This window comes from Littorina saxatilis, linkage group LG4 (assembly GCF_037325665.1).
Source record: "Littorina saxatilis isolate snail1 linkage group LG4, US_GU_Lsax_2.0, whole genome shotgun sequence".
Classification (NCBI taxonomy): Eukaryota; Metazoa; Mollusca; class Gastropoda; order Littorinimorpha; family Littorinidae; genus Littorina; species Littorina saxatilis.
The window spans coordinates 38,733,322-38,758,641 of record NC_090248.1 but is presented as its reverse complement, the minus strand read 5'-3'; the positions used below and the strand labels follow the sequence as shown (position 1 = coordinate 38,758,641).

Sequence of the window (25,320 nt, the reverse complement as noted above, 5' to 3'; positions counted from 1 at the left end):
GCAGACCACGTATAAATCAAACGTGACAGGATGAATTTCAAATTCCTTTATTATGCAAAATATCTCATCCGGTCGATGTGACAGAATTTCATTGTATTCTCTAATTTACTTAGAGAAAAAACGTCAAAGGTTGAAGCGAAACGCAAAACTGACAGATAACAAAAAGTTGAAGGTTAAAAAAAAACTTTGCATTATGTCAAATTTTTCGCAATGTTCATGCATATGGAATTCTAAGAAAATTGCTTTCTGAGAACATGGAAAGAGAAAGGAAAAAGGCTAAGAAGTCAAACTTTCAAAAGAAACAAAAAACAAGGTAGAGGATAAAGCGTATTCAAGAAGTGTAATCTGTGTTGCAAACGCGCGCACGCGCAAGCAAACACGCACATAATTATACGCACGCGCGCACGCGCGCACACACACACACGCAAATACACACACACTCACACACACACACTCACACACACACACACACACACACACACACACACACACACACACACACACACACACAAGACCTCTCGATCTTTCTTTCTTGCTTCAATCCCCATTGAATCGATCGTCATCACAAATTTGTCAAGAATGGACATTAAAAGTAAAAACAGGACAGCGCAGAAGCAATTCACAAGGCTCCAACTGTCATGCAAAAGCCCCTTGATTTCGACGCACACACAAAAATAGTTTGTTCGGCACAAAAATAATTGTTAAAAAGCCACACAGCGAGCCCAATTAACCTTGGCTTAACCCGACCCTGTGATTGATAATTGCGAGGAAACCCCTGCCCCTTTCCCCATCGTGATCCTCTGATTATGTGTGCTTCTTCCTCGTTCTGTTCATTCCTTCTTTATATGTATTGCCGTCCTTTCCTCGTTGTTGATATTCTTTGTTCTCTGCCTTCACCATATCACCTCTTACATAATTATGCACTGTTATCCCGTCCTCGTTGTTGATAATTTTTTTTCTCTGCCCTCACCCTATCACTTCTTATATAATTATGCACTGTTATCCCGTCCTCGTTGTTGATATTCTTTGTTCTCTGCCTTCACCATATCACTTCTTATATAATTATGCACTGTTATCCCGTCCTCGTTGTTGATATTCTTTGTTCTCTGCCTTCACCATATCACTTCTTATATAATTATGCACTGTTATCCCGTCCTCGTTGTTGATATTCTTTGTTCTCTGCCTTCACCATATCACCTCTTACATAATTATGCACTGTTATCCCGTCCTCGTTGTTGATATTCTTTGTTCTCTGCCTTCACCATATCACTTCTTATATAATTATGCACTGTTATCCCGTCCTCGTTGTTGTTAATCCTTTTTCTTTAGCTTCACCCTTTTTCTCGACTAATTTATTCTCTTCCCTAGCAAAATAATCGTTACCAAAGTCCAGTTATTCTTTCTTCTTTACATAATCCCTTTTATTTACTTCAGTGCAATTTGTATTTATTTATGTTAAATACCATTTTCCAGTTCTCAGTCCAGTTATTCTTTTTCTTTTCTTCTCTCCAATTTCTTTTCTTTCTTCGGTCCTGTTATCCTTTGGTTTTGTTTTCACTTTTTCTCTTTCTTAATCCATGTATGTGTCCTTCCCCTCCACACTGTCCCCGTTCCTTTCCTAGCTGTGTTCAGTTATTCTTTCTTCTTGTGAGCATTGTTCCTACATTCTTTCGTCGATTTATTCTTTTCTTTTTGCCAACATCTTTCTTTTCCTCGTTCCAGTCGTTCGTCTTCCTTCTGTGTGGGTCTTTCTTGTATCTCTTCTTTGTTAATCTTTTTTTTCCTCTGTCAATTATTGTACTTACTTCTTTGTGCTTCTTTCCTTTGTATCTTCTTTTTCCATCTCTCTTCTTTTTTTCTGTAAACTTATTGTTTCTACGTCTGTGTACCTCTTTCTTTATTTCTATCGTGTTCCATTACATTCATCTTTTCAATTTTTTAGTTCTTTTTTCCCGTTTCTCTCTTTCCAATTTGCCTTTTCAACTAATATTGACCAAAAGCCGGTGAGTTTTGAGGACGATTTCTACGAAAACCGGCACGTCAGAACATTTTCACTGGGTTTCTGCGCACGTTCTGGCGGTCCTCTTCTCCCGGCCGGCAATTTCGTCACCCAATGCATAGTGATGGCACGATGGCCCCTTCTTCCGCTCTCCGCACTGCGCATGCGTGCCGCCGCCATTCATATCTGTCGGCCTTAATCTCACAGGGGAAATAACTTGTCGGGCAATCGCGGATCCTATGCTTACGTAATCATGAAAGGAAATGCATACCTTGTTCTCTTCGGTGCCGTGTTGTTGGTTTTTTTTCCCCAGGGGGTATAATGTGTGGGAGGGGTGGGATGCTATTATCTTGTCTGTTTTACCATTTGTCTTGTCAGTATGAGAGTTACATGTGCAGATGGAATTAGGATGCACACTGACCTGATAACGACCGAATGCTTGCCAAAAATAGCTGCGTGCTGACCTTTGTTACGAGTCTGTACAAAACTGTGAAGATTGAGCAATAATTGTAGTAGAACACGTTGACGTGTTTAAAGAAAGTAAAGAACAGAAAAATGCAAGTGTGTACGAGAATATAGACTCTTGAGACAATCTTTTGAATGTTATTATTGTTCGTATTCTGCAGAAATTATAGGAACAACTTGGTTGGCACAACTGACTAAAACAACACATGCATCTTACAATCTTCGGGTTACCGCACTCTTAAGATTATGTTAGTGGCTTGTCAAAATTGTCAACGTCTCAATTCTTTGGTATTGACTGCTTGCTTTCAGATTTACCAAAAGCTAATGGTTACCCTGTAGCAGACTACACTGTTTCATTTCAAACCAATTTGTCTGCACTTGCATCAAAACGTATGCTTTCGCGCCTATTGAACAAGAACAAGAACAAGAATGTATTCCGCCGTATACCATAAAAGCCATTGGTATTGTTGGACATTTTTCACCAATCAAGTTCGTTTCCATGCTGACACTCTCGACAACTTTAAATGTTGAATAAAATAGTGAGAATCAAGTAAGAGATTTGTTCTTTATGTTGTTTGTGGAATATAATTTATAAAGCATTTTCTCTAAAAAAAAAAAATAACCACAACAGAGTTATTGATGGAATGTTCTACTAAAAAACAAGCACAAATGCGATCACAGTTTCAAGGAATTGTTGTGAATGTCGTTAGTCATATTTATTACGCCAGTGCCCAGTTGCATAAGATTGTAGGATCAAAACGGGCGTAAGCATAGTCTTTTTCTTGTACTGTTACTGTATTCTCAGCATTAAACAGGTCGGGTGTGTTAGGCAATTCTATCAAACTACCCCGCAACCCCACCCTCCCACCCCTATGCTGATTCAACACCAATAATAGTAAGGCTTGGTGACTCACCTTTCTGTACAAATTATTCTTTAAGGTAAATGTGTAATGCCTTGCAAGGACAACAATTCCGTATGAACATGATAAATCATCGTGGACAATTCACAAATGAGCATGAAAACAGACTGAAAAGGTCATCAATAAATGCGTTCATTTGATACGGTTCTTTTGTCAAAGAGGAATGCATTTTATAATTCAACAGTTTAAAAGTGGAAAGTTCTCATCATAAAAGGAAGAAAGACAGGAAGGACAAATATTTCAATAAACGTAATAATTCAGACAGGTAATTCAATACACGAAATGTCTTCCATGTACGGATCAACACTCACGAAATTAGTTTTTAAAACGTTCACATTACTGACTATTGAAGGAGAGAGAGAGAGAGAGAGAGAGAGAGAGAGAGAGAGAGAGAGAGAGAGAGAGAGAGAGAGAGAGAGAGAGAGAGAGAGAGAGAGAGAGAGAGAGAGAGAGAGAGAGAGAGAACTGAATTGAATTGAATTGAATTGAACTTTATTTAACAAGGATTAAGATTGAAGGCTACGCCTTTTCTTACAATCTGTCCTTGGGACGCATAGACACACAATTATATAATTAAAAAATTAAAATTAAAAAGTTAAAAAGTTAACCAACAAAAGGAGGTCGGAAAACTTCAACACGTGATAATAAAGATGACGATGATGATGAGAGAGAGAGAGAGAGAGAGAGAAAGAGAGAGAGAGAGAGAGAGAGAGAGAGAGAGAGAGAGAGAGAGAGAGAGAGAGAGAAAGAAAGGAAGGGACACATTTACGAATGTAGAACAATTATATCAATAAAGTAACTTCACAAAGGCGGAATGTCTCGATAGAATCTTCTTCTTCTTTTTCTTCTTCTTCAGCGTTCCAGAATTGTCTGGTTACGTACGTGTGAACTCGTTTTGCCCATTTGGGTTCCCCACACTATACTCTGAGAGCATAGTCAGCTTCACTCCGCTTTCGTTGAGTAGGCATGCTGGGTATTTTCGTGTTTTCCATAACCCACCGAACTCTGACATGGATTACAGGATCTTTTCCGTGCGCACTTGGTCTTGTGCTTGCGTGTACACACGAAGGGGGTTAAGTCACAAGCAGGTCTGCACATAAATTGACATGAAAGATCGGAAAAATCTCCACTCTTAACCCACCAGGCGGCAGCGACCGGGATTCGAACTCACAACCTCCCGGCCCGATGAGGAGGCCGACGTCTTACCACCACGCCACTGCGCCCGTCAATGGAATCAATACAGAAGAAGAAAACAAGTGCGCATCATACAAGGAAGGAAGAAGAAAGAAAGGTATGCAAAAAGGCAGACATTTAACGTCCTTTTCTTCCCGTGCAAACACTCCTGCGAAACACCACAGATCCGACCAGACTTTTCAATATGATGTAAACCATCCTATCACTTGGACATGTACCAAGTATCAAAGGTTTTGCTGCTTCTGTGCAGTGTGGGATTTTGCTTTTCTCAATTCATTCCACGATTGACATCAGTGTTACTTACAAATTAAACTCAGCAAGAAAATCCACTGAGCACAGGAAACAGCTAGGCTTTTGAGTTTTGGTATATGTTCACATGGAAGGACGCTTTTATTGGATGAAAAATCCATCTTTTGTGGTGAAAAAACAAGATGTTGTAGATGGAAAGGGAGGCATTCTTTTACAACAAATCATCACATTGTCCACGAACTATTTCTTTCTGTGCAAAGACTCCAGGAGGTACTCCTGCTTGTCGTCAGGACTGAGGTCCGCCCTGGACGTTCTTCTCCGGACCTTCCCTCCCCGGCTGCTGAAGTACACCACGGGACACACAACGACCTGACCGTACGACAACCACGCCGCCGCCGTCACGAAGCCCACCCCGACGTCCTCCGGGGACCCGAACACGCGCACGTAAGAGAGGACCTGATAGGGCAACCACAGCGCGTGGAAACACAAGGTCATCATAAAGAACAGTCGCGTCACGTGCTGGTTTCTGGCCACGTGGAGGCTCATCACTCGGGCGAGGTTCGGGCGAGGAGGGTTGCGGGGAAAGTTGGGCAAGTTCCCGGCGTTGGTGCCGCCGAAGCCGTTGACCCAGTTGATGAAGGCTTGCCCGTTGGCGCCCGGGCCGACGAAGGTCCAGGTTGAGCTGCGAGCGGGCTCGTGGTCCAGGGGCCTCATCCGACGGTGGGCGCGCAGAGCCAGGAAGATGCGGTAATAGAGGAAGAGAGTGAAGAACATCAGGGCGGTGAAGACCATCAGGAACCCCAGCGTGTCGTTGTCGTTACGGAAGAACTTGTGCCTCAGCGTGCACTGCCCTTCACTCGCCTCGAAGGCGTAGGCCCCGACCCCTACCACTGGGGGGAAAGCCACGAGAAAAGCTAGCGTCCATCCGAGCAGCACCACCACCAGATTGACCGCCCCTCCGGCACGACGTCTGTAGTTTCTGGCGTAGACCAGCGACAGGTGTCGGTCAGCAGCGATGTCCAACAGAGACACGCCGGAGCTGAGAACGAAGAAGGAGTTGGCGAAGGCGAAGAGGTCGCAGGCTGACCCTCCGTGACGCCACACGGACCCTTGCAGCAGCGTCATAAGAACCAGCGGTAAGCAGAAGGCGGCGCGGGAGAGGTCGGTCAGGCTGAGGGAGAGGAGATAGTAGAAGGGAGGGCGGTGGAGGTGCCGCTGTCTCACCACACTCCAGATCACCAAGGCATTCCCCACCACCCCCACCACCGCCAACAATGCTAGTGTCGCCGCCTTAGCCACCATGGCCCCCGTGCTGTCATCTCCCCCTGTGACGTCAAACTCTTCGATAAATACGTCATACAGGGTACCGCCTTCTCCTGTGGCCGCGTTTGTAGCGTTTGTTGAACTGTTTGAGAAATCACAGACAAGGAAGCTAGAGAGTGTTTCGTTTGTACCAGTGGAGTTATAAACCCAGCTGCAGTTTGAGTTTTTGACAATATTCGGGGGCTGTAACGTTGAGATGGTCTCTTGCCCTTTATCGATGATGTCTTGGAACACAGATGAAAGCCCGCTGTGGGAACGTTCATTGCTACTTTCATTGAAAACTGCTGTAGAGTTATAACCTTGAGTTGCATTTGAAAGATGTGTGGTATGAAAGACTTCAGTATATGAGCTGGTCGTGGAATCTAAACTTTCACTGTTTGTAACTTCAGACTCTGTCCATGAACCACTGATTACGTCATGTGTCCGTTGTAGATCATCTTCCAAGGAGGTGTTTAAGTTCGTTTCTGGGCTAGGGAATAATTCGGACGAACTTACTTCGTCATAGGTTATAAAAGTCTGTGGTTTTTCATGGCTTCCATCACTCCACGATAGGTCGTCCACAGAACCGGATACCACTGGGTCAGCAGTCTGGGAAGATGTCGATATGTCTTCTCGGGTAAACAGTACCCGACTCGGCGCCTCAGATTGTCGTAATTCTAAACCTGGTGTAACAGTCTGCGAGACTGTTCTGTTTACTTGCCCAGCAGTCTGTGAAACTGTTTTGTTTACTTCACCAGCAGTGGACTCGGAGTTTGAAGAATAGTCGATACTTCTGACTGTGGTCGGGTAACCCATCGACAAATCGCCGTTTGAAATATTTACCATTCCCTGAGAAACGTTGGCAAACAGTTTCGTGATAAGCCCTGAAACTGAAGACGTGTCTGATGAAGATCTCTCTTCTTCTGTTGAGGTCACAGCTAGTGTTGTATCAGAAGCAGAACTAGTGCTCCCAGCAGAAATGTTCAACATTTCAAACAGAGAAGCTGTGATGTTTGCTTTGTCTGACGATGTCGAAGACTCCATGATTGCGTATTGGACTACCCGTAGTCTAACGCAACAAAGTATCACACACAGAAATGTTCTGTTGACTTAAACCAAAGACTTTGGCCGAACTAAGGCTGCAACCACGCGCTTGGCGATGATGTTAGTCTTTATGACCACAGAGTTAAACTTTCAGTCCTGAACTTGTCAACATCCAATCGAAGAAAAGTTGAAGAAGTTTCAATGAATTTTGAGATTTGGTGTAAAACAATGTTATTCTTCTCCATGCATCATTTTCGACGTTTGGCAGGAAGTTGACGACAACCAGAGGCACATAAGACCACGCATTAAACTGAGGGGTGAGGGTGGCCACTAGACATCATTCCTGTAGTTGTTCACCTTTTATCCTCTCATCATTGCATCAGATGGAAAAGTCTCCAAACTCTGGATGGAATATTCCGAGACCTGGCCGAAAGTCGTTTCTGTTCGTTTCCGTGAATAAGCCTCATGGCATATAGCACGAAGCCTGGTCTTGCTTTTCGTTAATCGCAGGATCAGACAGGATCTCCTGTGCTCTGGTGGAAGGATCTTTGCAGGATTACATCGCCCATGCGCTGACTTGTCAGGAAGACCAGTTGGTCGTTGGCTTCCCCTGGTGTTTTTTTGTAAGTGGAGTTTTTCTCTGTTTCTTTCTTATTCATGTTTTACTCCCCTGGCAGTATTTTCTGGAACAGAAAATAGACAAGTTTCAGGGCAAATCAATATATGATGTAAGGCAGTGAGTGCAATAACGGTCTCCAGAGTACGTGTGTCACACGTCCATTTGCATGTTGAGTGTAATGCCAGGTTGGTTTCTGTAATGTTAGTCTCTTCTCTGTCTGTCTGTCTGTCTGTTTGTCTGTCTGTCTGTCTGTCTCTCTCTCTGTCTCTGTCTCTCTCTCTCTCGCTCTCACTCTCTCTCTCTTTCTCTCTTCTTCTCTTCTCTCTCTATATCTTGTGAGCTACATTATTCCAACCAGTCGACCATTGAACCGGGCCAAACTTGTCACATAACTGCTCGTCTGCTGTCGTATAACTGGACTTTATTCCCCCCTCTGCTTCTTTCTCTCTGTAAACTTGAAGGGCTAGTTATTTTTCGGTAACTTACCCAACAACCAAGCTCGCATTTTTCATGATCCGCTAACTTCGACCGTTATTTTTGATAATCACTGAGACTCGGCATGTAACCCCTACCCCTCTCTCTCTCTCTCTCGCTCTCTCTCTCACCCCTCTATCTCTCTCCCTCTCTCTCTCTCTCTCTCTCTCTCTCTCTCTCTCTCTCTCTCTCTCTCTCTCTCTCTCTCTTGTAAGCAATACTATACAAACCAGTCACCCATTGATCGCAAACGCGTTTCGCAACTGCTTGTTTGCTGTCGTATAACAGAACTCTCTGTCTGTCTGTCTGTCTGTCTGTCTGTCTGTCTGTCTGTCTCTCTCTCTCTCTCTCTCTCTCTCTCTCTCTTCAGTTTTCTCGTGCACAATCTCCTCCTACTCAAAAAAACCCGTACACAGCCCCCCCGATGACCACCCCCTACTCCCCCGCCCCCACTCCTCCTCCTCCTCACAAACTGAATTCCTTTACCGATCTTTGACATCACCAACAGAACACCCATCAGGAACTGGCAAGTCTCAAACCTCCACACCCATACACCGAGACACACCGCAGTTAGCTGCAGCAACTGGCACTAGCAGCACTTTGACAGCTACGGTAGCAGAAGAGACAACTTCAGTAATTGAGGGAAGCGACCGGGGTCTCTCAGTCCCGCGGGTGTTTTCAATTCCAACATGTCTCCGTAATTTGAGAGAGATGGACACAGGCCGGCCTCTAGAGGACAAGGGGAGTAACTCGCAGGAAGGGGTGCGCGCGCGAAGCCTGGCTAATACTGCGCGTGACATCGGGGCGTGGTGGCTTTTCTCGTCTTGTCGTCTTCGTTTTCTCGTCCTGTCGTCTTGTCTTTCTCCTGTGCGTTCCGGGTCTTGAATCGCCTGTGTGACGGCTGTTCTGTTATCCCAGGATTAATTGGAAACGGGATTTGATCAAAGATCAAAGCTGGCCCTTATTTGAGAGGAGAAAGAGAGAGGGGGGTGGCTAGGGCTAGGGCCGTTTGGAAAAAGGGGGAGGCTTAGAGTGTCATGTCAAAATAGCGTTCTAATCATGTTGCCTATTTTCCTCTTTGCAGTTCTGATCTGATTTGTTGGATTTTTTTTTTTTAATATTAAGGGGATGGTAATCCGTTCAGATCTGCTCCATTTTGTATCTTTTCGATCTTTTCGAGTTTATTCTAAATTAGATATTTTTCCTTCCTTCTTCTTGTTCTTGTTTTTTTTCTAACAAAATTGTCAAGATCTTCGGTGTATTTATCTTGCTTTTCACTTTGTTTCTTATTGCTGTCTGCCTTTAACGCTGTTATTCGTTACCCTGCCCTTGCTCAGTGGGTAGCTACCGTAAAATCCCTAGCATAAGCCCACCCCCCCTGTGCACAGATTTAGGGCAAAATTGGGGGGTGGGCGTTTGCTAGGGATAGACCCCTTTGCACAAAGTAAGTTTTGTGCTCAACCGTGTAATTGAGTGAATACAAACTCCGAAAGCATGTAAGTTAGGTCGTGTGAGTAGAAGTGAAGGAAAAAAGAAAAAAAAGGACTTTGAGGCAAAGAAGGCCAACCATGAGAGAGAGAGAGAGAGAGAGAGAGAGAGAGAGAGAGAGAGAGAGAGAGAGAGAGAGAGAGAGAGAGAGAGAGAGAGGAGAGAGAGAGAGAGAGAGGAGAGAGAGAGAGAGAGAGAGAGAGAGAGAGAGAGAGAGAGAGAGAGAGAGAGAGAGAGAGAGAAAAGGACTGGCTCTTCTGAAAACAACACGAGCATAGTCATTCATATAAATTTATAAAGTAAAAAGAAAATCGCCAGACCTTTGCAAGGACAAACAATAACAACACAATTCCGGGAAAAAGAAACTTGATGAAATGTCGAAATGTCAACACCAATGAAGCCCTTTCTTTCTGTACAGGGAAGAAATTACACGATCGTCTTTGGAAATGAAACGTTAACTGAACTTGGATTTTGTCTTCAAAAGGCCCAATCTTTCTGAGAAAGAAAAGCCCACAAACTTAGGAAAAAAAGAGAAGAGAAACTCGAAAAAACATGAACGATGGGTGGGAGTGAGGAGAGGGGACAAAGAATAAGAAAAAAGGAAAGAAACACGAAAAGGTAAAGAAAGGGGAAAAAGATGACTTTTAGAACAGTCTGCACAAATCCTAGTGAAAGTGAGCCTATAGTCTCTTTGAAAAAAGCAGGGTGGGCGTTTGCTAGGTAGTTACCCCTGTGCACAACTTTTGGCCCAAAGTGGGGGGTGGGCGTTTGCTAGATGTGGGCTTATGCTAGGGATTTTACGGTATATGTAACGTCTTCTCTAAAATGCAAGGTTTTCCACATTGCACAACTATCCTCAAACCATGGTTTGTTATTTGCTTGGTTTTGTGTTTTTTTTGTGTGTTTGAAAGTTTGAAAGTTTTTTTGAAAGTGTTTTTGAAATTTTATTGTGAACTTTCCAAACTGAAGTGTTCCATCTTTACTTTAATGTTCACTATGTGTGCTACTTTTGCCAGTAGAAATCTGCACTATTTGTTACACAATGGTTACAGAAAGTTTGTTCAAAAGTGGAACGCTTCAATTTTGAGTACATGTTTTGTTGTTGTTGTTGTTGTTGTTGTTGTTGTTGTTGTTGTTGTTGTTGTTGTTGTTGTTGTTGTTGTTGTTGTTGTTGTTGTTCCTTAGGTTGTTGGGTTGTTTGAACATTAATTTTGGATGTTTGAAAAATTGTTTGAGTATATAAATCATCTTTATAATAATAAAAAAGGATTGAAGATTGTTGCCGTGAGTCTTATCACACAAACCCCAAGGAAAAGAAACCCGAACCTGTCCAGAGCAAATCTCTATACCGGAAGTATGACACGTGTTTAATGATACCCACAGACCATGCTTTTGCAAATAGGAAAATGTCGATAAAAGGTTGTGTAAAGTTCATCTGATCCATCAATCCGATGTGTTTGGCAGTTGACACCACTATGCTAATGGAAAAGCGTTTATTTTTTCTGTCCACTACTTCCTGGTACAAGCAAAAACAACAAAAAAAACCGTTTAACAAATGAGAAATCCACATATGAAAAAATGACCGAAAGAACAGAGAATAAAACGAAGCAGAAAAGATGCAGACGCAGATCAAAGAACTTTTTGGAAGCAATTTTTGTTCCAACTTATAGCATTAGCCTTAACTTCGTCTTTTGATCTCTCATATTTTCTTGCTTCTAAAGCTGTTGTTGTCGTTGTCGTTGTTGTTGTTGTTGTTGTTGTTGTTGTTGTTGTTGTTGTTGTTGTTGTTGTTGTTGTTGTTGTTGCCGTCGTCGTCGAATCATTCTGTCTTACATAATGTTATGCTTTGGGCTAAAAAAAATGTATGATAACAAAACCACGAACATTGGGAAGCAACTAATCTTCTAATCTTCTGCTGCAAATATTCTCCTTCTTCGTCTTTCGACAGTCTTTTCTCTTTTACCTCTTTTTTTTAAAGTAATTTATCTCCTATTCCATGTTTTACTTATATTACTGCATGTACATTTAAATAATTATGCCTCTGCTTCGCCTCTTCCCGGGTTTTTTCCTGCTTTTTTAAACATTTTTCATCTCTTTTAACCATTTTTACTTTCTTCAGGCATTTTTCTCTTTTGTATTCGTTTTCTTTATTCTTCTTCATTTTTCGTTCTGCCTTTTGTGTATTCCTAACTTCTGCGGGTCTTGCTGTTATACTGCGTCTTTTTTTTTCTTTTTCTTTTTTTCACCTTTTTGTACGGTCTTTACACCCCCGGTATAGGGGTGTGTATAGGATTCGGTCGATGTGTTTGTTTGTGTGTTTGTGTTCGCATATAGATCTCAAGAATGAACGGACCGATCGTCACCAAACTTGGTGAACAGGTTCTATACATTCCTGAGACGGTCCTTACAAAAATTGGGACCAGTCAAACACACGGTTAGGGAGTTATTGGTGGATTAAGATTCTACAAGGACTTATAGAGGGACATATTAATGGTCAAAGGGAAATAACCTTCTCAGTTGGTGGCAGTGAGAATGGTTATTTCCCTTTGACCAACGGGGGTGTTTTTCCTACCTCGGAGGAATTTCTTGTTATGTCTGTCTTTCATTCTTTTTTTCTTTCTTTCTTTCTTTCTTTCTTTCTTTCTTTCTTTCTGTCTTTCTGTCTTTCTTTCTGTTTGTTGTAGCTTCGCTCTTTCCGTGTTTCTTCCCGTGTTTCTTCCTTTCTTTCTTTGTTGCCCTTTCCAACCCATTCACACTTCTCCCTTTTTCTCATATCTGCATAACCTTCCATAGATTGAATTTGAAGCAGAGAAGAAGCAGTGTGTGTGTGTGTGGGGGGGCGGGGGGGGGGGGGGGGGTTATTTGCTTGATATTTTGTTTGTTTTAACCCTCAATAGTTAGCCTACTGCCCAGAGTGCGAGATCGTAGATGCTTTATATTTTGTACTTAAATACTTTTGCTACCTTCCAAGTTCCTCTGGCTCTGTGTTTCATGTGTCTTTTTTTTACTCATCTTCCAATTTCCTCTCAGACATTCATGTTTACATTATTCTGCTTTTGTCTCATTTCCCTCTGCCTCCTATATGCACTGCCTATATTGAGCTGGATTTTTCTTGTCTTTCTTGTTTTCTGTCTCTCATTTTTCGCTCTTTCTTTTTCTCTTTCATTTGATCTTTTTTTTTGTTTTTTGTTGTCTTTGTTGCTGTCATTCATGCATTCTTTCTCTTTCTTTTTCTTTTATTCATTTTTCTGTTTCATTGCAATGTCTAACTTTGCCCGATATCTGCACAAATTTGATTGTTCTTTAATTTTAAGCAGAAAAGAAGTGCTTGGAGAGGCGATAGAATTTCGTGAAAAGAACGGGGGCGGGAAGAGGGGGGGGGGGGGTATATGCTGGCGACGTCGAGTCGAATGGTCGTAAGGGAGAGACGCAGAGACAGGGACGGGTAACGGAGGTGGGTGTGTGTGTGTACGTTGTGGGAGGGGGGATTGTTGGGGGGGGGGGGGTTGGGGGGGGGGGAGAGAGATTTGCTTGCTATCCTCATTGCCATGATTGATGGTCTTTGGGTTTCAACCCTCATGAATACTGTCCAGAGGTTGGAATCGGAGTTTGATTTATCGCGCTGAAATTTGTAATTCAGTAGGATTTACTTGACGCTGATGTATTGAACGTCTGCTATTATAAAAGCCACGGCGGCCAAAGACTTTGAAGTTTGGAGAAGTTTGATTCTTGAAACGGGATTGTGGGGCGCGCGTTCTCTATTTGTTTCCAGATCAATAATGATGCCATCTCGAAATTGCTGTGGGCAATGCAGGTGTCGTTTTGTCTGGCTCTGGGTTTGCTGTTCAGGTTTTGTGTTTATGAAATGTAACAACAGAGTAGATCAGAGTAATGTCGGCTGATGTTGTTTGTTATTTTGTATTTTCTTATTGGCTCACGTAAGTGTAGCCTATGCGATCGTAACTTTGTCTGTCTGTGCGTGTGTGTGTGCGTGTGTGCGTGTGTATGTCTGTGGTAGAAACTTTAACATTTGACTAAACACCGAAATACTCATTTCACCTGGTTATTTTTCAAGCACCATCTTCAAAATATTGAAGCAATGATCAACATTGTGTCGGCATGTGTGTGGTTAAAGCGTGTATCCAAAGAAAACGGGTGGTGGGGGGTTTTGGAGGGGTACAAGTAGTTGACTGGTTTCTGTGGTGTGTGGTGTGTAGACCAGGTCAGGTGTCAAGACCAGGTCAGGGGTCGCGCGAAGGATTGTGGTATAGATTCACTTCTCCAGTTCTCACTTCTGCATTCGCCGATTCGGGGAAGACGATTTCATGTTGTTCGGTTTCTAAGCTCCAGAAAAGTAAATAAAGAAGCTACCAAAGGGAGATTTCCTACAATTTGATCTGCACAGCGTTTTTCCAATGTCCACGCGAGGAAGAGCTGTCGGTAAGTACAGAGACAGATCTAGTGTCTCCCACTCTGATAACGTGTCACCTACTGTTAATCCGCTTTGTTTTAATTTCTTTTTATTTCAGCAGACACGGATGTCAAACACAGTGCTAGGGAGTCACCTCTAGTGAAATGAGTTGATCTAAAGTGCCTGTAATGTTTGGATGTCTTTAATTGTTCGTGGTTCGATTTATGTGAATTTCAAGACTTGCAGTAGAGTCTCAAGTTAAGTTTACTCTGCCCGAAAAAAACTGTCCATCATTTACTTGAACATGCAGATATAAGGAAACGGAATGAATCTGTTCTCAAAGTCAAAATGATCACGATTTTTTTCTCAGATTCAAAACATGCACTGTCATGGTTTTGTCTGTACAATTTAGTAAGTCTTACCTTGCAACAACTTCCTTGAACTTGAAAGACAGTTTTTGAATGCTAGATCTGTATCGCGTTTCATTCCAGACTCGATTCTCTCTTTGATTGTACTGTTTGCTGTTTACGCACTATCATGATTCGCTATGTAACGTTTGGTAAGCTTACCTTGCAACAGCTTTCTTGTCTTTGTTGGCATTTTCTTTCAAGGCAGTACAACGTAAGATTAGATTCTTTCGGACAGAAGGTAGAATGTGAGTTTTGAGACAACGACAGTCGTCCAAAGAAAGCTTGCTGTGGCATTTGTTTGTAAATAGGCCTAATGGTACATGTGTCACAGTGATTCTGTATTTTTCTGCGGTTGATGTGGTTTCTTTTTTCCTCTCTTGTTTTTTCCCTCCTGAGTTGATCGTTATCATTTAAACAAGACCCTCAGAGAGTACATCCGTTGCTCCTTAAAATGGAATGTGAATAGTGTGTTGGTCAGTTGTGTTGACCGTCAGAATTATTTTAAGAACCAGGCTGCTGCAGTCAGTTGACATGTTTCGCATATTGTAGGGTTACCATGCTGCATCGGTAAAGTGGCTTTTATAACCTGACTATTCTGTTTCAAAACACTGTTTATATTTGTGTAGGTTGTAGTCATCATAACTAATCGCATTTTGCCATTTGTTTCAGAAAGGAGGTTAACCTACAAGATCGACGCTATGTCAGATATGCCTCAGCCAAATGAAGACTTCCGAATTTAGATCCACTCGGCATGGTGACAAGTCTTGATGAAAAGTATGGGACTGAGGACAGCAGTGGAAAAAGTGGCCACATGGCAGGTACCTATTGCTTAGTGTCTGCAGTGCAAAAGACAGATAAGCTGATGGTAGATATGCAAATGAACACAGTGCCTGTGTGTGTGTGTGTGTGTGAACACAGTGCCTGTGTGTGTGTGTGTGTGTGTGTGTGTGTGTGTGTGTGTGTGTGTGTGTGTGTGTGTGTGTGTGTGTGTGTGTGAGGATTGCACAAGATCTCATTCAAGGACAACTGCACCAACAACAAATACACAGTCATTTTATCTGTTTGCCTTCTTTTGAAAATTATACATGGAGTTGATATGATGCGTTAGTTTTAACTCTGTGTGTGTGTGCGTGAGTGTGTGTGTGTGTGTGTGTGTGTGTGTGTGTGACGGATGAGTTTGTGTTACTGTTTGTTGATTTCTTACGGGAGCCTTGAAGGCTTCGCCTCTTGTTTTCCATTTGGTTGCTGCAGGAGAGCTCACCTTCTGATCTATAAAAGAATCTATCATATTTTTGATTTTTAACAACAACAACAAAAATACACACCCCTATACCGGGGGTGTAAATATATATAGCAATGCCACTTTCCGCCAGTTTCATTAAACAAGATAATGCACGTATTGACTACAGTCTGTGACTAACACGGGCCACACAACTCAACTATGAGTAATATAAGGATAAAGGGAGACGGTAACACATATGGGTATTGACTATATTATCATCATTTTCACGACTTTTTATTCATAACAAGCTTGGTAACAAAAAACATTGTTCATATGTGACAAATCCAAGTTATTTGAGCTTCAGGTGAGACGTGGATTGTCAAAGCAAAAGACAATCAGGCTGTTTGTTTGATTTGTGGAACTATCGCGGCTTTGGGTTCGTGTTTCCGAGGACAACAACTGCTTACGTTCACTCTCAAATACCCAATCAATGTTGGAAATTACCGCAACGACTCAAGGTCATTTTGCAACTAAGCTGTGCAATCACACTTTGCACAACGAAAAGGCTTAAACACTTAAAACAAAAGGTATATACACACTAAAAAGTGAATAACCTCGCAAATACGATGGCAACTCTGTGCATTTTTAGACTTGAAGAAAAGCGAAGTAAAGTTTACGTTTATCAATTATGACGCGATCGATTGAATTTTTGACGCACTTTTGTGCTCAGAATTGCATTCTAAAAATAAGGCTCCTTGTGGATGATTGTGCGTACTTTTGCACTACTAACAGGATGACAAAAACGATGTTTTGTGGCTTGTTGTCAGACCAGCATTTGTTTTGTTGGTCCTATGGGAGCATATCGCCTTTCGTTACATCTCAGACCAACAAAAAAGCTGGTCTGCCAACAAGCCACCAACCGTCTTATGATGTCTCCCTCTTGCGAGGCCGAGATGGCGATAAATAATACAGAGAGTTTCACAATTCCCTGGTTCTGTAAACGATTACTGTAATCTTCCTCGAATTCATAATCCTCACCACTACCTTAAAAGACAAACGGTACTTTACTTCCAAACCGGCTTTTTGAGCTAAACATACTTTTGTCAACCAAAGCACCTAACGCTGAGAGCATACAAATCGATGACGAGGGGTTTGTGTGTATCAAAATCAACCGTGTCGCTTTTTGTTATTTTCACAACTGGTTTAGTGTTTCTAAAGCCTGTTATTAATTGGGCGACTAAAAAGATCTCTCGAATTCGACTTCTGGCTCAATCAAGGACGGCCACAACATCCACTACTTTACCAATGATATTCGTACTTTCAACCATCCCGATAAAACAAAAACAATGAGTTTTCACTACAGCGACTAACGCGATCCACACCTACACACTATATGAGTGATGGAAAGGAACGGAGAGAGTAATAATAAATATTGACTGATGTCTCCCTTCAGCGAGCAGATGACAAGGGCACGCGTTTTATTGCCGGAGGGGCAGGGTGGTAAGAGTTTTATTACCCTCTTCCATATCACACTCACACTCGCAGATGCTCCCAGCCGGTGTTTTATGGCCTTGTCGCTTTGAAACATGTTCCTGAAAATTGAAGCCTGTAATGGCTTACTGGTGCCGCTGATTTTTCTCTTTCTCTGTTTCCGTCTCTCTCGCTTCCTCTCTCTCTCTCTCTCTCTCTCTCTCTCTCTCTCTCTCTCTCTCTCTCTCTCTCTCTCTCTCTCAAGCCCTCTAGCCGGATGGCTTTGATTTTTTTGGCGGGGGGGGGGGGGGGGGGGGGGGGGGGCGATAAAAGAGAAGAAAACAATATGTGATGTTTCTAGCTTTGAAATACGAAGCGTGGATTAGAGGTTGATAGTTTATTGCTTTAAACCATGTGTACGGCTATATGCTGTGCTTCGATTATTTTTTTTCGAGGGAAAGAGAGACAGACTGACAATCAGAATGAGTTGGAGCGAGAGCGCGCGAGATATAGTGAGGGAGATAGAGAGAGAGCGCGTGCAATATAAGAGAAAGACACTGCGTGAATGTGTGTATGTATGTGTGCGTGTGTGCCGCTCGTCGCCGCGTATGTGTGTTAGTGTGTGCGCGCGTGTGTGTATTTGTGTGCGAGAGCATGCGTGCTTGCGTGCGTGTACCCGCGTGTGTGTGTGTGTGTGTTCTTGCGTGCGTGCGTGCGTGCGTGCGTGCGTGCGTGTTCATGTGTGTGTGAGTGTGTGTGTGTGTCTGCGTGTGTCTGTGCGCGTGTGAAATGAAGCAAAGAGAAAGCGAGATTTTCTTTATCGCCACTAATGATGAATATCGATTTTCCTTTTGAAGACAACGGTTTCTATTTCAAGATAACTACCATGAATTACGTTGCGCACCACCTGCGCCAAAGCAGGAGAGCAGTCTAAATTAAAGAGAAATCTCAACGCACAATCACACCAACCCACACATAGACACACACACACACACGCACACGCGTACAAACACACACACACACACGCATGCACACACCAATCCATACATACACACACACAAACTTCATGTACACACCCACACATACACACACAAACATGTACTCACACACACACATACACGCACGTACGCACGCGCAGACACACACACAAACACACACACAGGCACAGACACACACACACACACACACAGCGGAACCTCGCTCAACACAGCGTGTTCCTGTCCATGTCCATGTCACAGCAAATGAAACTAAATTGCCTCATCAAAGAAGACAAACCCCGGAGGATTTGTTAGCTGAATTCCGCATCGAAATTCTCCATTTTCGATTGCGCGGCTGTCGTGCAGATTCTATGCTTCCAGAGGCAAGGCTACAATCAGTCTAACAGCAGTTCGTTTAAAATATTTATCATATTTTTCAATATGCATTTTTGAAAGAACGTTGATCAGCCTGTACGATTCTCTTGTTGCAAGTCACAAGGCAAAGGCAGTGGTTATAATCATACGTTGATGTGCTTCTATTTTAATCTTCGAGGTCAAGAATGGGGGGGGGTGGTCTAACAGGGGGGGGGGGGGGGGGGCGTTGAAACCCGCCGAAAGCCAATTCAAAGCCCGACAGAGCCGCAGTGACGAAGGGCTTGAAGTAGGCTTTGAGAGTGCACCCATCCCCCATTATATATGATGACCCAGAAGTTTCAAATGGAAGAAAATTCAAAGAAAGAATACCCATTTTATTGAACACCTGCTATTCAGAGTTTGCCTTGGGATAGAGATAGAGTTTTCGGCCACACTAGATTACGTTGATTGTCGAACGAAGCCGTCATAATTATCTAGTTATCGAACACATGTCTGCACTAGAGGGTAAACAAAGGAATACAATTATTATTTGTTGTTAAATTCACCATTAGTACAAGACAAAATCTCAAGACCTAAAAAGGTAACTGGGAACTGCAGCTTGTGTCAGTACGCCATAACTCGGGGGAAGTTTGGTACACACGGTCACAAAAAGAGACACATTTAGCACATGACAGGAGAGAAAATAACAAATAAAATAAGCAGGCAACCCGGTGTCACGAACTGAAACCTCTGCTGAACAATCCTTCTCATTGCGGTCAATGCGCATGCGCCAATCTTGAACTTTTAAAAAATGCGACCCTTTGACCGAACGAACCATGGGTTAGGGTTAGGATTAGGGTAAGGGTTAGGGTAAGGGTTAGGGTTAGGTTGTTCACGACCTGATTAATCTCCCCATGTTAGCGCATGCGCATTGACCGCAATGAGAAGGATTGTTCAGGCAGAGGTTTCAGTTCGTGACACCGGCCGATAATAGAAATAGACTGCTGGAGTGCTACAGGGGCTTTCAACGATATAATTTAAAGAGTGGCACATTTAATACGACATAAGAGAGAACCTCAAAAACTAAACAGGCAACCCGGCTGATATGTAGAGGTTACACACCGAGTCTCAGTGGATATAAAAAAAAAATTGCTTGTAGTTATAGCGGATCGTGAAAAATGCGATCAAGAATCTATTTATTCAACATTGTGGCCGATCCTTCGTGGTCGGCTGGGCGTTAAGCAAACAAACAAGCAAACAAACAAACATTGTGGCCGATGTCTTTTTTTTGGAACAAAAATGGCGTTTTATGCCACAGTTTTGTCAAATCTTAATCTCACTGTCAATCTACCTACACAGTTGGGGGCAGAGGAGTGATTAATGCGCGGCGGTATAGTTCTGTCAAAGTAATCCGATTATGTTAACATTTCACAGCAGTTGGAAACAAAATCAAACACACTTATAAATAGTTATTTTGCTGTGGTGATAAAGGCAGATCAATACTTTTGTGTTCTTTTCATATTTTGCTATCGATACCGAAATGTGCTCCAGCCAGAAAAGAATTGCAGACGACGCTCTATTGTCCTATCTCCTTGTGTTCCCTATAGGTCAAATACCGCAGGAGTTCCGGTTTTCTGAGGCAAAACAGTGCATGTAACCGCTTCATTGTCTTAAATCTTAGGTGTATGTGTGCATTTGTTTGCGTGTGTACTGTTAATGAAATGAAATATTGTTCATTATCGACCGATAATTATACGACCGATTGCATTTTGCTGTCAAAGTCGTGAAGCATGAGAGTTACGGGCCTTGGTATCATCACAAACAAACTTGCCACACCGTTTGGTTGAAGATTGATTTTGATTCGGAAGTTGAAAAAAAAAGCATCGAGCTCATGGATGTTATATACATGTGCATGTTGCAAGCGTGTAGATGTAGGCTAAATGTGTTGTGTATGTGTTGTCCGCACTAAATATGTCTGTTATGTACTCTTTTCTGAATTTTTAAATCGCGAAAAAGTAGTCCTCACAAGCCGTGAGCTATAAAGGATTCAGGGTGAGGTTTAGGTTATTTCTTTTTAATTGTACTTATTTATTATTCATTTATTTATTTACTTATTGGTTGCTAGGTGAATACGGTGAATACACACACCTTGTAGTTACAAATACAAAGAATCAGGGCAATGGAATAAAATAAAAACTATATATAGTGCAACAGCTATAGCCTTTATCGGGGAATTGGGTATTGTTCTGTGGGCCACAAAACGAGACAAATTTGCAAAATGACATTGACAGAAGAGAAAATCTAAAAACAACTAAAGAGGCAACCCGGTGTGCGGCCGATATAAAAACATATCGGCAGACAGGAATATAGCCTGTATCATCGCAACATAATCCTGAGGGGGTGCTGGGCGGCTGAATGCTCCTATTATTCGCAGACGCCGGAGACCTCCCCCCCCCCCCCCCCCCCCCCCCGCCCCCCCCGGAACAGGCATAACGATCGATGCCGACAATAACCTAATGACAAACCGGCCTCCTGTATGCAGAGCAATGCAAATGTTTGACTACCGGCCCGGCACCGAGGATAATTCAAGCTCTTAGGTATACTGCGCCGCTTGGGTCGAGTCGGGCATTGAAGTGTTTGCCGCTAAAGACCCGGTCCTAATTTTTATGGTGCTCTGTGATTCTCTGCGGGATTGGTACAGCTTCCGGTCCGGCCGGATTCGTGGGACTGAGAAGTGGGTTTAGGCCCGACTGGAGAGGTTTTGCTGGCTGATAGGTAAAGGATACGTTATGATGGGTAGGTCTTGGGCTTCCGCGATTGAGTTTATCCAAGTGCTTAGCAGGAATAGTGAGAGGCACATATGACCGTACTTGGTCCCTCAAGGAGGAATGCAGCTATCCGAACACAGTGCGCATCGGGCGGGCGTATTTTTCTGCTATCTTTGTATGATTTGCATATCATATCATATGTCTGTTAGGTCGATTTATACTCAAACATCTTTCTAGCATCATTTTTCTAGCAAGCACAATTGTCTCGGGTGGCAACATTATACATACACCCCCCCCCCCCCCAACCCCGACACCCCCCCCCCCTTCACCCCACACCCCTCACACCCACCTCTCATCCCACCCCGCCAAGTGACGGTACGGTATCTTCTGAGCTAAAGCATGGGCATTTGTAAACGATTTCATTCTTTAGCACTAAGTAAAGATTTATTCAATTAATTATATGGCCCTGAATCAGGATTTATTTAAACAGACCGGTCACCGGTTGACCAACAGTTTGTATACATGGCTATGGATTTAAATCGAACCTAATTGTGAAATAAAAAAGTAATTTTAAACATTTTGTGCAGGCCATGTAGAAATGCAAGGAAATTAAATTATACCACTATCCCCTCAACAAACACAAAAACAAACAAACACACTTGTAAAACAAAACGAGCAAAATCCCATTATCAAGCCAACGAAACACACAGAAAGACACAATTTTCCTGCAAAGACTGAACAAATCAGTACAGGAAAAGTGGTGCTTTTTGCCCTGCTGTTGTTGAAATCGGGTTCACAATAATTATAGCTGGGTGCACGTTATTTCTTCACTCTAGCTTATGATGCATTTCAGTTTTTCATTACGTCAAACAAATAATTACAAAAGCCGTGACCAACATCCCCACATAAAGGATGGTATAATCTTTTTATAGTTCTGCTGTCTGTCGGATTTCCTGTTTATCCCAGGCTTTGTCCATCAATGAATCCCAATGTTTTGTAATTTGTTCCCGGTATTGTCGGTTAAACCCACGCACGACTCATTTTTATTCGCTTGATCTGTAACAAAGCCAAGATGGAATAGAAAGACTAGGAATTAAGTCTTAATACCGTGTCTTCGGGGATTGGAGCCCGTTAGAAAGACACTCGACACGGCTTTTAGATATATGCGGGGTTTTGATTTTAGTTTTTAATGACGGCAGCGGTTTTGTATGATTAAGAAAGCAGAACCACAAAATAAATGGGTTTTCTGCTCTCTTTTGGGTGTTTTTTTGCCCACAATATTTTCGTGTTACCGGTTTGTGGCTGTTTCTCCTTGGCCTGCAATTTCATTGTCCTTGCCAGTGTTTGTTTTTGTGTGCCCAGCACCCATGTTTAAGAACCTTCCAGGTAGCCCATCTGTCTATTAGCAGGTCTGCCTCAGTGTTGGAGCATCTGCGTGTCCCCCTGAATCCCCCGTTTTTGTGCAGCTTTCAGAAATCATCTTTGTCTATCAGTGTGTCTAGTCTCTCTCTTCTTGCCTGGTTGCTACGTTTGTGATTGCCTCAGTCTTGTATGTGCTAAAGTTTGTCTGCTCTAATTGTGAGTATGCTTGTGCCGTCTTCATCTGCCACAGCATATGTCTGTCCTTGACCGAGTGTCCGTCTTTCTGTCCTTTTTCTGTCTGTCTGTCTGTCTGTCTGTCTGTCTGTCTGTCTGTCTGTCCTTTTTTTGTCTGTCCTTTTTTTCTGTCTGTCTGTCTGTCTGTCTGTCTATTTTTCTGTCTGTCCCTCTGTATCCCCCGTATTTGTGCAGCTTTCAGAATCCCTCTGTCTGTCGGTGTGTCTTGTCTCTCTGCTTGCCTGCTCCCTTGGCGATTAATTGCCTCAGTCTTGCGTGTATGTGCTAAAAAGTATCTGCTCTTGTCAGTAAGCCTCGCGACGTCCTCATCTTCCAAATTATATGTCCGTCCTTGACCGTCTGTCTGTCTGTCTGTCTGTCTGTCTGTCTGTCTGTATTTTTCTGTCTGTCTGTCTGTCTGTCTGTCTCTCTTTGCTTGGCCTGCAATTGTAGCGATTGCTTCGGTCTTGTGTACGCCAAAGTCTGTCTGCTCTTGTCAGTATGCCTCGCGCAGACCTCAACTTCCAAATTATATGTCCGTTCTTGACCGTCTGTCTGGGTATTTTTTTGTGTCTGTCTCTCCGTCTGTCTGTCTGTCTGTCTGTCTGTCTGTCTGCCTTTCTATCTGACAGTCAGTCAGTCAGTCAGTCTTTGCCGCGTGCGTGTCTCACTTATGTGGCTCTGTCCGTCTGTGTCAACATTCGTTCGTCTTCGTGCTACACGAGCTCTGGCTCTTGAAAATTGCAGGGTATCGGTCGGTCGATCTGTCGGTCGGTCTATAATCACTATCGGTTCCTTCGTTCACCACAGTCCTCAATAAAACACCAACGTTAACTGCAGTCTAATTGGTGTTTTCAACCATTTTCTTTTCTACGTTCAAGCTTGTTACTCAAGATGTATTACACGGCTACTGGGTACGACATAGGCTACGTCAGAATATAAAGTACATGCTACACCGGTTTGTGTTCCCGGCTTCTGTTGCTAGGTACAAAGTCCGGCTTAAAAAGGCACTGGGCGGAACGCTAGCGTAGCACGTCAATGGTATGACTTACAGCTTATGTGCCAGCGGTAATCTTTTCTCATTTGTGCGTCTTTCAGATCATTGCAGCTTTCAGGTTCGCAACTTTTAAGCTGTCTGTCTGTCTAGATTTCTGTCTGTCTGTCTGCGTGTCTGTCTGTCTGTCTGTCTGTCCGTCCGTCTGTCCGTCTGTCTGTCCGTCTGTCCGTCTGCCAAACCTCTGTTCATGACAGTGTTTTTGTCCGAGCCTTGTACCCGATCTGATTTGCGAACGTCCGTCTGTTCTCAGTGCGACTAACCCCGTCTGTCTTCCTCCCTGCCTGTCTTCCTCCCTGCCTGTCTTCCTCCCTGCCTGTCCTTGTTTCCCTGTATCAATCTGTCAGGGTCAAAAATCCACACAAAAATAAGTCCTTCCAAAAAATAAGGCCTTATTTTCAAAATAAGGTTCATAAGATTCATGGTTCTGTGACAGTATTTTCTTTCTGTCCATGACTTGACCCGATGTGTGTACGTGCAAGCGTCAGTCTGTTTTCAGCGCGCCTGTCCCCTAGGCTCGTGCAGCTCGCAGATAAATCTCCCCAGCACGACCTTAACCGGACGCGGAGTGACAAGTGTGACAGGGCGGCTGGAGTCAAGAAAGAGAAGGTAAACAGCGTTATCAGATTTTACACTTAAAACAACGGATCAAATGACCCTAAATCATGCTCTGGGGGGGGGGGGGGGCTGGGTGGGGGTAAGAGAGGTGGGGATGGGGTAGGGGGACGGTGTGGGGATAGGGGGGGGCAGCACATTTGTCTGGCGATTCTCTTCATCAACGATTTTTTTATCTGCGATTCTTTGGTCAATATATATATGGTGTATTTTGGTCTGGTGCGTTACCGTTTGTGTTATAGATTGTACATTCTTGGGGAGCAATCTGGCTTTGTATTTTGAAGGGCATAAACATTTGTAAATACAAGGGAATGGAATACAGTGGCAAGGGGAGAGGAGTAGGTGGTTGTCTTCATTGGCAACTTTATGGAAGAATAAAAAAAAATTATAAAATGAAAAAAAAAATAAAAAATCGATTTGTATGTGATATTTTAATATAATATACAATAAAGTGTTGTTATTGTTATTGTTATTATAAACATACAGTCCTGGCGACAAACTCTCGAAAGAGACCACCTGCCTACAACGACCACTCCACAATATCCCAGGCGAATGTTTCTTCTACTGTATATAATTCCCCTTTCCATTGCGACCACCTGTCCATAACGACAACTTTTGGTCGGTCCCTTGGATGATCGTTAAAGACAGGTTCGATTGTATGAAGGATTGTCACTAAGGTTACAGAAACA

At 43.0% G+C, this 25,320-nt stretch overlaps 1 protein-coding gene across 1 annotated transcript; it reads right to left on the bottom strand.

Moving 5' to 3' along the window:
* Positions 1-3,343: 3,343 nt before the first annotated feature.
* On the bottom strand, positions 3,344-7,830 carry LOC138964704 (probable G-protein coupled receptor 173). Its single transcript, XM_070336727.1, has one exon. It carries the CDS (start codon positions 7,171-7,173, stop codon positions 5,068-5,070), a length of 2,106 nt encoding a protein of 701 aa, XP_070192828.1. The 5' UTR covers positions 7,174-7,830; the 3' UTR covers positions 3,344-5,067.
* Between the last annotated feature and the right edge of the window lie 17,490 nt (positions 7,831-25,320).